The sequence below is a fragment of the Aspergillus vadensis genome, assembly GCF_003184925.1.
Source record: "Aspergillus vadensis CBS 113365 unplaced genomic scaffold BO88scaffold_18, whole genome shotgun sequence".
NCBI classification, from domain to species: domain Eukaryota; kingdom Fungi; phylum Ascomycota; class Eurotiomycetes; order Eurotiales; family Aspergillaceae; genus Aspergillus; species Aspergillus vadensis.
Window position 1 is genome coordinate 721,096 of NW_020292056.1, and position 10,895 is coordinate 731,990.

General features: G+C 45.6%; 4 protein-coding genes across 4 annotated transcripts; 2 read left to right on the forward strand and 2 right to left on the reverse strand.

Annotated features, from left to right (window-relative positions):
• Nucleotides 1-5,251: 5,251 nt before the first annotated feature.
• Nucleotides 5,252-6,265, reverse strand: BO88DRAFT_85530 (MARVEL domain-containing protein). The gene is made up of 3 exons (XM_025713197.1): nucleotides 5,902-6,265; nucleotides 5,735-5,838; nucleotides 5,252-5,667 (listed from the first exon to the last, which is right to left on the reverse strand). Exons 1-3 carry the CDS (start codon nucleotides 6,043-6,045, stop codon nucleotides 5,412-5,414), a joined length of 504 nt encoding a protein of 167 aa, XP_025560999.1. The 5' UTR covers nucleotides 6,046-6,265; the 3' UTR covers nucleotides 5,252-5,411.
• On the reverse strand, nucleotides 6,266-7,013 carry BO88DRAFT_85525 (uncharacterized protein). The gene is made up of 2 exons (XM_025713196.1): nucleotides 6,545-7,013; nucleotides 6,266-6,470 (listed from the first exon to the last, which is right to left on the reverse strand). Exon 1 carries the CDS (start codon nucleotides 6,933-6,935, stop codon nucleotides 6,561-6,563), a length of 375 nt encoding a protein of 124 aa, XP_025561000.1. The 5' UTR covers nucleotides 6,936-7,013; the 3' UTR covers nucleotides 6,266-6,470; nucleotides 6,545-6,560.
• Nucleotides 7,014-7,037: 24 nt separating this feature from the next.
• BO88DRAFT_85556 (uncharacterized protein) lies at nucleotides 7,038-7,979 on the forward strand. The gene is made up of 2 exons (XM_025713198.1): nucleotides 7,038-7,255; nucleotides 7,327-7,979. The coding sequence occupies exons 1-2, from the start codon at nucleotides 7,133-7,135 to the stop codon at nucleotides 7,714-7,716; spliced, it is 513 nt and encodes a 170-aa protein (XP_025561001.1). The 5' UTR covers nucleotides 7,038-7,132; the 3' UTR covers nucleotides 7,717-7,979.
• A 1,144-nt stretch (nucleotides 7,980-9,123) lies between these two features.
• On the forward strand, nucleotides 9,124-10,136 carry BO88DRAFT_455640 (uncharacterized protein; the record flags this gene model as incomplete). Its single annotated transcript, XM_025710882.1, has 4 exons — nucleotides 9,124-9,150; nucleotides 9,213-9,406; nucleotides 9,479-9,588; nucleotides 9,853-10,136. The coding sequence occupies 4 exons, from the start codon at nucleotides 9,124-9,126 to the stop codon at nucleotides 10,134-10,136; spliced, it is 615 nt and encodes a 204-aa protein (XP_025561002.1).
• Between the last annotated feature and the right edge of the window lie 759 nt (nucleotides 10,137-10,895).

Below are 10,895 nucleotides of genomic sequence, written 5' to 3' on the forward strand. Positions count from 1 at the left end.
GATTCGCCGGAGATGACGCCTTTTTGGGGTGTCTTCCATCCATGTTTCCATTCTTGGCAAATGTTCTTTCGGATGGCCACCCTTAGGCATTCAAAAAGGATGCATCTTGTCTTCTTTCTGGTGAAGTGGATGAGTTCGGCCTTTTCCGCGGCAAGGCATGATTCTGTTTACTTAGCCCACTGCTCGGTGCGGGGGATGTCCACCTCCTGGAGCTTCTTGAGGTTTTCTTCTGCAGATTTCCCTGCGCCACCGGAAGTAGTCGTCTGTAAACGCGGATGCGCCTCCGTGGTAGTCCACCGGCGTCCACCAGGTTGGAGTAGAAGAAAATGAACAGAATCAGTGACAGGGACGAGCCTTGAGCCAGGCCCGCGTTTTCTAAAGGGGACATTGGGGACTCGAAGTCATCAAATAAAATACTTGCAGACCGGTCTTATACAAAGCTGATAACCCAGATTCACAATATAATTAAGATCCCTTTAGCCTTAAGCTGTTGGTTAGGATATTCCCATTAACCCCGTTAAATGCCCCTTTAAGATTAAACACAATCAGTGTTATTACTTTCAATAATAGCCATACTCTGTCAATAGCACCCCTCACTCGACCCTTCCCGTGCCGACACAATGATTTTATGTTCAAAATACTCTCCGGTCGATTCTTAACAAGATCATGCAGAAAATGGTTCCGAATTCACCTGGAGCCAGGATATCTGAAGCTTTAAATCAGCACTAGCCAAGAGCACCTCGCCGCGATGCTTAAAAGATCTATTATAGCATTATATTCCAGCTTCATTGTGCAATGCAGCTGCTGACTAGAAAGCACGCCTTCCTTGGACAAATAACGGAGAGGGAGGCCTTACATTACTAGTAAAATTAATAAACAAAACTATTTTCTATAAAGTCAAAGTTCGGCGCGAGGGCCCTCTCTTGCCAGGGCTAGACTACTAAGAATACCTGTGATACTATCTATAACATAAATGGATGTCAATACAGTAGCATAAAAAACTTATTTATATCATGGAGGCTTTTGGGCTAGGACCGCGGATAGCTCATTAAAGATTATCAAAGAAAATGCCTCCCTAGAATACAGCGGAGCATATATATCTCCAGATAACTAGCCTAGGTGTAATATATCTGACAAATTGAGATATGGTAATTGTTCCTCCTGAGTGTTTCGTACTGTACTGTACCCCCGAACAGGACGAATAAGCGGAAAAGAACGCCATCGGTTGAGGTAAATATCAAACCACAATCCGACTCTTCGGAAGGGTAGGTGCTGAACCATGCAAAAAAACATTAATAAGCCTGCAGCCCCTATAAATCTTGGCTGCAAGAGCTCACCCAACGATATATCCTGAATTATAATATATACCATCAATATCACAGCAGTACGAGATCATATTTAGCCTGTTTATTTGCGACGTGGACACATAGCTTAAGATCACTCTCATCAGTCGCCTTTTCAAGAAACAGCTTGTTAAAAACAGCTGCTCTGTTAACTCACTACAAACTTGCCTTCAACAACTCATCCAGTAACTTATTGGCAAGGTTTCTAAGAAATCTTTAAACCTTGGAGCTCTATCTTTCTTATCCTGCACCTATAACCATCAGGCTCCTCATGACCGTTGCTAGAACAATTAATTTCAGTATATCAGTATTCATGTAAGACGTTTGGATCTAATAACTCAGTTTTGCGCCGGCTAGTATAGCAAAGTCAGTTATCCATGCTCTTGATAACAATGTTGGCAGGGACCAATTTACCAAGGCGGACCTACCCTCTTTTATTCAACCAGATTATGTCCGGCCCCAGGGTAGCCAAGGCTCTTCCCTGATCACGCAGGAATTATATTCCATCTAGGGTCTGTTTCCCTCATGAGGTATCCATATTATTAAGATCATACAATAGCCGCCAGTGACACTCACTGACCTGAGGATGTATATCAGTTTGGTCTTGTTTACTGGCCACGGAGCGGTTAGAATATTGTCCACCGTGATCTCTATCAGCTTCTATACGAGATACAGCTGGCTCATGTTGTAGTATGATTCCAGAAAGCGTGGAAATATAGGATGAGAAAGTTGACTGGTAATCTTAGAAGGCCTCGGATCTGGGATTGATCTACGGAAAGATATTGGATGTTCACGACTTCCTGTTTGTGCTTTTGATAATGGGCCAGGATGATTTATTATCCGCGATGAATTCTAGCTCGTGGTTTGTACACGTCCCGTGGGTCCTGTTCATAGCAGTTTAATTTGAGAGAGCTTTGTGACTTTTATTTATAGGTAATATTGGCTTTGGTATTTCTCCAACATCTGGTTCGGCTAATCGCTGAGACGCTCCTCCGGCTCTAGCCGAGGCAAGAGCAGGTCTGGCTGATGCTTTCTTACCTGACCACAGAGTCAGTGGACGACTCTCCGAAAGATCCGTCATGTCAAGAAGGATGTGGCTTTACTGATAAAGATATCAGAACTGCAAAGATAGACATGCTGGTTTTATATATAACAAGGTATGTCTGAACCTCAGTCCGCCCTTCACAATTTGGCATTTGTTTTTCACGCTCTTGGGATGACCACTGATATATTATCCAGCAATTAAACATGATTCTTTGGTTAGGCTTTAATTACCCCATCGCAGCCGTCACAGGACGAAGTTCACTGGGCGAAATGCGCGTAAGTCTTCGGAAATGAAGGTTCTAAAAACCGCGCTGTACTATGAGGGGAAATATGATTGGGAAACCCCCGCCCCCCCCCCCTAAAGCTTGATTTCGGGAGACCTGAAATGCACTTTGTCCAGTTAGAGAGACACGCCCTATGCTGCCCATTATAAATACTGCTCTTACTCAGCAGTGCTAAGATTAAAGCACTATTTGAAGTTGCGCAATTGTTAGCCTTGTGGAAGTACTTTAAATCTTTGTTTTTATTTTAGATAATACTTTCTTAGTCTGACATGCCTCTTTGCATTGCCTGCAACCAACAATTCCCTGATAAATATTCTCTGAAGCAGCACTTTCAGTCACCTAGGCATTAATGTGACGAGCGCAACAGATTCTTTAAATCTGCTTGTTCAAAAGAACAGCATATAAGGAGCTCGAAGAATCACCGTATACAGACACCATGCTGTACAGGCAGTAGTACGCAGCTGCGGAGCTCACCGCACGAGCACAAAAAGAGAATCTAACAGATGCAAGTAATAATGATTGGAGGGGCCATTGATAATTCTGTTCTGCTGTATTTTAGGATACCCCGAGCCACGGTCGCACCCATCTTTAAGATGGCATGTCGCCTCTGATCTGCGAAACCCGACATCGACATATTGTTAGGATGTATTGATACGCAGTTGGACTGTATGACCATTTCGGTGCTCATTAAAGCTGCCCTTTGACTGCTGCCGCCCGACAACACCCCCGAAGGCAGGGCAGAGGCGAAAGAGAAAATGCAAAAGAAAATGGGGGCAGGCAAGGCTCCACGAAACAACTTTTATTGACTAATTGCGATATTTTGGTTATCAGTTTTTGGCAGAGAGAGAGCAAAAAGAAGTACAACTACATCCAACACCTGATATCCGTTTCTGAAACCTATATCTATTCGAGGCACCTGTGTCACTGGTTAGAATACAAAAGCTACTTCAGTTTTAAAGCGAATTTGTATATTTTGCATTTAATAGATAGACCATTTAATGAATAGACATAACTGGCTCTTGTGTGATATTGCGGAATCGCATGAGCTGCTTATCCTGATATCTTGATATTCAAGTCATATCCTAGTTACTAGTAACAGACAGCCCAACCTCCAGGCTATGTGTAATTTACTATTGCGCTATTAATACAATTACCAAGGATTTTGGGATTATCAATGTCAAGCATATATATATATAATAATATATATCTAGCTAGCTTAGTTACTTTTCTGTTGCTTGTCAATTCACTAACTGACGTGGGCTAAGTTGCAGATCCTGGGAAGAATAATCACCCCATCATGATTTAATACTGTTGGTAGTTAGGCAAGTTATCAGTTATATTTAAATATACCATCCCCAATCCATCGTTCCCAGTATGAATTGGTTATGAAGTAATATTTAGTCAAAGTATTATAATTCTCTTTTTATTAGGATAGCAGGTGGGCCCGGGGGGAGGAGGCCGCAAGGAACAGAATACTTTTATTATTCTTGAGTAATTTTAGCGGGAGAAAGAGTGGTCTTTTAACAGGCAATATCTTGATATTTAATATATAAGAGTATGACTTTATAATTGAAGAGTTAGAAAGTGTTTGATAATAACTTAATTTACTATAATAGAGATACATCCATGAGTGGGCTTTACAGTCTATTAGAGTATTTCTAAGTCTTGAGTACTTGAGCAGTCTTGCTCTTGTATATAGTTATCAAAGATAAGCTGGAGGTTTGTCTATCTATTACTATGCACTGTGAGATTATAATATAACTGGATAACTTAACTAGTAATCCTTGTATACTGTTGGTTAACCTGCTATAACTTCCCATAATTTAGGCCACTGGCCTACTTAGTAGTAGTAGTAGTATGTTTATAACTGTATGCTGGAAGTGGGGAGCAGAGACTGGGGAAAGGAGAAGGGGATTTATTAATTTAAAATAAATAGTATACTAGTGAGAGAGAGAGCTGAGTTCCATCTGTTTAGGTCTTGTAGATATTAAATATATATGAATATATATATATATACAGACAGAGGGAGAGAGTGTAGACTAGGTGGATGATGGTTAATCTTATCGCTGTATGTATGAACTGCTGGTGGTAGTTCTCCTAATCATAGTTGTTTTCATGTTCGTTTGTTAGGAAAGAAAGTCGTACCGTATCCTATCTATTTTATCACGGTGGCACTCGGAAGGGAATGAGTGTTTCTCTCATGTTAGACACAGAATATATCTTATTATTGTACTATTATTACGCATCGGATAACCCAGGCGCAGCGCAGCACCGGGTAGATCCAGTATAATGAATAGAATCAAAACGAATCTGTAACGAAGGACATGACGCAGGATTATTGTGGTAACTAGTAAAGATAGTATTAGTAACAGCGACGATCCTAGTCATAACCCCGGTCCATCTATGCACACCCACGGCCATCACCTACTCTTTCTTCGGGTCGTTCAAGCATGTTCAAATCGTACGGACATTATCGAAGGGACTATAGTATGCAGGGATATCAAACGTATCAACATCATCAGTATCAATAGATGTTCAATCAGAGGCAAGTCAACTGTGGTATCATAATCGTAGAGACACAGAGAAAGTATCGAATAATCATCTCGCAGGAGACGAACGACAGCTATCTCTTGTGCGAGACGTAGCTGCGGACAGATAAATGGATGCACAAGAGATGACGTTGACATGCGTCGTCGCCCCTATCAGTTGAGATGGTATTATCTGTAGTCGGGTCTGAAGTCTAGGCTGTGGCCACAGGCGCGTCAGCAGGACCGCCGTGGGCGTTAAGGGTCTTCTCCCGGACTGGGGTGCTCTCGCGACGGTAGGCCCAGAGGGCACCGACTTCGAGGAACATGGCGAAGAAGGTGAAGATGAAGGTCAGGAAGATGAAAGCTTCGTTGGCCTTCTTCTTAGAGCAGGACAGTCCAGGGGGAGAGTTGGCGGCGCAGTTGTGCCAGTTGTAATCTTGTGCGGCAAATATGAAAGCCGTGAGCCAGCTGTGATCATGGTCAGTAACAGTACAGAAGGATTAGAAATCATGTTGCGTGATTGGATAGCACATACAGGTACGAGAAGACGACGTCGATGATCAGGACAAACTTGCTCAAGGCGTTGGGCATGAACGGCGAGATAAAGGCGGGCAGGAAGAAGATAACAGACATGGTCGACTAATCCATGGTTACCCTGATAAGGGTCGATTTGTTTATATTCCAGGATGGAAGCATGCTTACAATGACTTCCCAATAGATGGTATGCTGGCCGCGAGGTCCCTTGTGGATGAAGTATGAAGTGATACCCATCACAATGACTGCACTGGCCCACTGCATAAACCGGGTGACCAGCTGTAGTGGACGGGCCACGGTACTAGAGAACATGGCTGCGGTTGACTGGACTGAAAGTATATAGCGATGGGAAGAAAGTGATTAGGAGGGCAGCTAGTAGTTTATTGGGCGAGACGCAAAGAGCAGCTCAGTTCCACTAACAGACTGGTTCGTCGGGCTCTGAGGAATGGATGATGAAGAGGGGAAGGAGATGCACATGAGGGGAGACCAGGACAAGGTTCTTTATATATCGCCTGGCCAGTTTGAATGGATAGGACGGAAGGGCGCATGGCAGACCGAACCAGCGGGGCGTATCTTTTACGTCAGAGGATGTTGTATTATTTTTTACCCTGAAGCTTGAGCCGAAAGTTTTTCTGGCCCTGTGCAGTGGCCTGTCCAGGGAAAGCTGAGCGACGCCGACGGAAGGAGGACCAGCGTAGGCGGGTCTTTTGCGCTTTTCCCCAGATGCGTCATAATTTCTTTTGCATGAAGTCAGTTCCGAGGCGGACCAGTCGTTGCGTCGGAAGAGTAGGGGTTGTGTGATTGCACTGACCAGATTGCCGTACACATCAACAGAGGCACAACAGAGGCTGACTAGGGACAGGGGACAGCATCGTACTGTTCCTAGGACAAGAGGGGTTCCCAACCGAGATGAACGCGATGGCCATCATTGTAGCGACAAACAACAACAGCAACAACTCAGCTGGGTCTGCATCACAGCCGGGACGGGAATCAGGTCCCGCATGCCTAGTGCGAGGATCTGTGCGGGCCATGGACTGATGGATGGAGCCAGATGAATAGAGCCGGAACGGACCAGGCAAGGGAGGGAGGGTGTTGTTGGTCAACTCATGTTTGCCAGGTTGCGTGACTGGAAGGTGATTGAAGGATTGGTAAGTGGAAGAAGCCAGATTGAATCTGTGAAGCCAACCAAGTTCCATCGTCATGGCTTGGCGTCACGGGGGATCGCCCGGTCTGGATCTCGTCGGATTTCCTTCGGTCTTTCCTGCTCGTCTCTATTTTCACTTTCCCTTCTGGCTTCAATTCTACTGTTTTCCATCTCTCCCCTCCCTATAATTTTCATCCCATTCTTTCATCTATTCCATCATAAGAATCTTTGTTCACACTGAATAACTAACTACTGATGAAGTATGATTTCATCGTGACTCAGCACCTTACTCAGCACCTTACTCAGCGCCGGTCATCAAGCAGCTTCCACCAGCTTCGGCACAGACCAATGGGGACCACGGATCAATCATCAGTCAATGTACACACTCTCTCTCCCTCCCTCCCCCTCTCGAGAAGCTTGGAGCTACAGCAAGACTAAATTTTCCGCCGTGCTTTGCACTCTGCAGATCCTCGCCTCCCGGAACGGTCGGCAGGTTGAGATCATCCCTCCCCCTCGGTTTCCAGCAGCCACCTGCTCCTCCCTTGCCGTGGTTATCCATCCCTCCCTCTCTTCCACTTCCTTTGACGGCATGGCTAGTAGGCTTCGTGACTCAACGATGGGCCTGTGATGCCGGACCCACAAGGCTGAACCAATTGGGTGGTTATGAATATTGGCTCGACACCTTCCCGTGTCTTCCGACTGATCCGCACTTTGGTATCCCGCTCTACACACAGAGACGCCTCTCCCTTACCACCATCACCATCACAGCTGTTAGTTGCAGGTTTGTTTCTTGCAGCAGGGATGTCCGTCTGAATGTTTGTATGGCATCCCATCTGTAACGCAGGTAGGCATGTACACCGCATCCAGATATGCATGTATGTTCCCCTCTTTTCCCCTCTTCTTCACTCCCTCTTACTATACTCTACAGAGTAGCTATCGTAGCTATTTCTCACCTCCGTATACAAGAGCTACCCTCCTCAAGTCTTGTACATCTCACCCCGAACTTAATAACCGAAACCTACTAAACCTTTCCCCTCCCCTCCGAGAGAAACAAAACCGAACAAAACACATGGCACCTAACTTGCCAACCCAAAGTCAACCCGTAATCTACCAATACCAGCAGTTATTTACCACTGGCTGGCCGGGTTTCCCTTGCATTCTTTTCTACCGTGGTCTATCTCGTTGATCCGGGGATCCCAAACCCTCCCGTCCAGCAAAATCATGCTCGGACTATTTCCAGCCAAGGAGACAGCTATTGAACCTTTATCCGTTATCCGTTCATTGCTTCGAAAAACAAAAAGCAACTCACAATCTATGCATCTGAGCTTGAATCCGGCGCCGTTGTGTACAAGTTAGGGTTTTGATCACATACTTGTGGCTAGACTTCGTCCGTTTCGCGAGGCAGAAGTCTTACATTTTCGGCGCCGACAGTCTAGACTAAGTAATAAGGGGAGAAATTTTTGGTAGAGCCGGGGCCGGTGTTTGTTCCTGTATACCTTGATGAATGTGAAGTCTCGTGTAGTCACCGATTTACTGGAAAGCAACTTCATCAATAGGGACACTTTTATAGACATTATCGCGACGTCGACCAGTCGGTGTTCGGACGTATAGGGAGGCTGCTCTGTGAGCTATTTAATTTCTTGCTCACGGGTCACTTCGTAGAAATGTGTAGGTATGTATCCTTTACAATAAAATTTCGTAGGAAGCCAATGCAGGTCAGCCAGAGAATGTCTGTAGGCATTGTCCGGTTGAGGGAAATGGAACTCGGCAGAGCAATTTGAGGCCTTTCAACTTCCACTTTTGGAACCATACATCGGAGAAGACCTGACATATTCAGTAGACCTCGCCAAAACGCGGTTTGGGTTGGGTTTTCATTTTCTGAACCCGCCCACGGGTTACCCAGGCTGGGTTTCGGGGGTCCCCAACCCGCCCTGTTGAATATCACGTGATGTCACATTAGCAGGGATTGGGAACAGAGATATATATATACATGAGGCATCCCGCCCCTGTAAGGATAGAAGTAGCAATAACAATCAATCAATCTATTCTCACTTCAACAGGTTATGAGCCCGGGTTTACTCAGCTTAGTTTGGAGGATATTCCCTAAAACTAAGATTCCCCATCGAGTGATAACTTCATCTGTTGACTAAACTGGGGTGACACACCGTCGGATATCACTGTCAAGGATGAGCTATTGATCCTCGACTTTGCGCAAGTCAACGTCAGGGGGGACTGTCTGTGTCCGAATGGGCCCCTTCGGCCCCACGAAGGAGGTGTCGACGTAGTAATCATTGACAGTGCGCCGCTTCTGACATTGGCTCTACTGTCTAAACAGCTAGACCCTGAGCGGCCTGTCATTTTTGGGAGTAGTCTCCAGCCCCAAGGCGACTCGCTTGAGGGTACTAATAGGCCGCGATCTCGAGCGTGGGACTCTATCCGAACCAGGCTAACCCACGTGGATCTGGTGGTGTCGCTCCTCCCGAAAGAACTCGCGCCGGGTATTATGGCCGAGGAGAGTGTCGGCTACACGTCATTTTCCCGTTGACCAGCGCGACTCTGAGCTCCGCCATGTAACTTATAGCATGCTGATGCTAATTGTAGACTTGGTGGCCAGATTAAGCTTCTGGCTGGATGGGACATTGGCTTCTATGGCCATGACTTCAGCTCCCTTCGTAGAACCCTGCAGATGCCTAATTCACGTCGTCCAGAGGGTGAGGTTCCAAATTCACAATACTAAATTTATTACTTAGTTTTTCCCTTTATGTGGAACAACATATCGTCCACCGATCTCAGTTCAGACCTGGCGACGGTGCTCGGTGCCTTGGAAGGGTCCATGAGACATCAATCAAAACATGTCTAGGCCAGTCATCAAGCTGTTTTCCCAGCATTGATAATCATAAACTTACGCTCTCACCTTCATGTATCTTTCGAACTAGGTGCCGCCTCTATAAAATTACTTGCTAATGGCACGGTAGTCTGGAGAATTGCTGCCATCTCGATCTCACCAAGTATTGGCGGAGCGGGCACAAGAATTCTCAAGCTACCGCGCTGGGTAATGCCATCGTGTAACATTCGGCAGCACAATTGGGATGCGCTCTTTACCCAGACGTTGAAGAGCACAAGAAGTTCGAAGGAATTCTTCGAGACTGGTGAAGATATGTCAGATACGGTATGCCGGACGCAGAGCTACTTGCTCATCTGCGCTCTGATCAAGAATATTCTGTCGTATTCGGCCGAAGCTGCTACGACAAGCAGATAGCAAAAGCTCATTACGAGATGATGACCTTCCACGTACAACTGCGCACGATTGGTCGAATCAAGCCAACCAAGTAAACGAGGACGAGCATTCCCATCCGTCGTACCAAATCCAAGGCGTGCCAAGAACGTGCTCCTCCATTTGCTGTGTGTGTAGGTCCAAATAAAGTCCGCAATGATGTAATAATGCTTTTGATTCTCCCTTCGTAGTAGTCAAAGATTTGACGGTAGGGTGTCCTCGCTCCAGTTGGAGAGGTCAATACTAACGGGACAATTTTTGTGTCTATGCAGATCCAGTATGCCTTATCAATTGTTATCAGTATCATCGTCAGAGGTGCAGTGGAGGTTTATTAGATCCTGTATGGTCGCCTAGGGAATGTTTTATGACGCAGTCTCGATTTCGAGGTTCGCCATCAAACCACAGCATGTACTTGAGAACTGGGTCCGGTTTCTTGCGCAAGGTTCGGGATATGTTTACGAGAACAAGGCACAGGCAACAACAGGGTTCGAATTGTATAGTTGTTTGAATCTACATTTGTCACAACTTTCGTAAGATCCACGCCAGCCAGGCGGTCTTGGGCTCAAGCCTTGTCTTTTAGAATTTAATGTTCTATATTACCGGATGCAAAACCATACCATACTTACCCTCGCCAATCATGGGCAATTAGAACTGCATTTGTAATCCTAGTGGCTTCGAAGAACTGAATCAAATAGCAGATTCGGACTTCAGATATGATTCTCTCAGGGCACAGAATCTTATCAC

Coding starts and splice junctions, on each gene's coding strand:
- BO88DRAFT_85556 (XM_025713198.1), top strand. CDS start 7,133: ATGAAGTATGATTTCATCGTGACTCAGCACCTTACTCAGCACCTTACT. Junction 7,256..7,326: donor CGGATCAATCATCAGTCAAT/GTACACACTCTC, acceptor AATTTTCCGCCG/TGCTTTGCACTCTGCAGATC.
- BO88DRAFT_85525 (XM_025713196.1), bottom strand. CDS start 6,935: ATGACGATGGAACTTGGTTGGCTTCACAGATTCAATCTGGCTTCTTCC.
- BO88DRAFT_85530 (XM_025713197.1), bottom strand. CDS start 6,045: ATGTTCTCTAGTACCGTGGCCCGTCCACTACAGCTGGTCACCCGGTTT. Junction 5,839..5,901: donor CCATCTATTGGGAAGTCATT/GTAAGCATGCTT, acceptor ACCATGGATTAG/TCGACCATGTCTGTTATCTT. Junction 5,668..5,734: donor GACGTCGTCTTCTCGTACCT/GTATGTGCTATC, acceptor CCATGATCACAG/CTGGCTCACGGCTTTCATAT.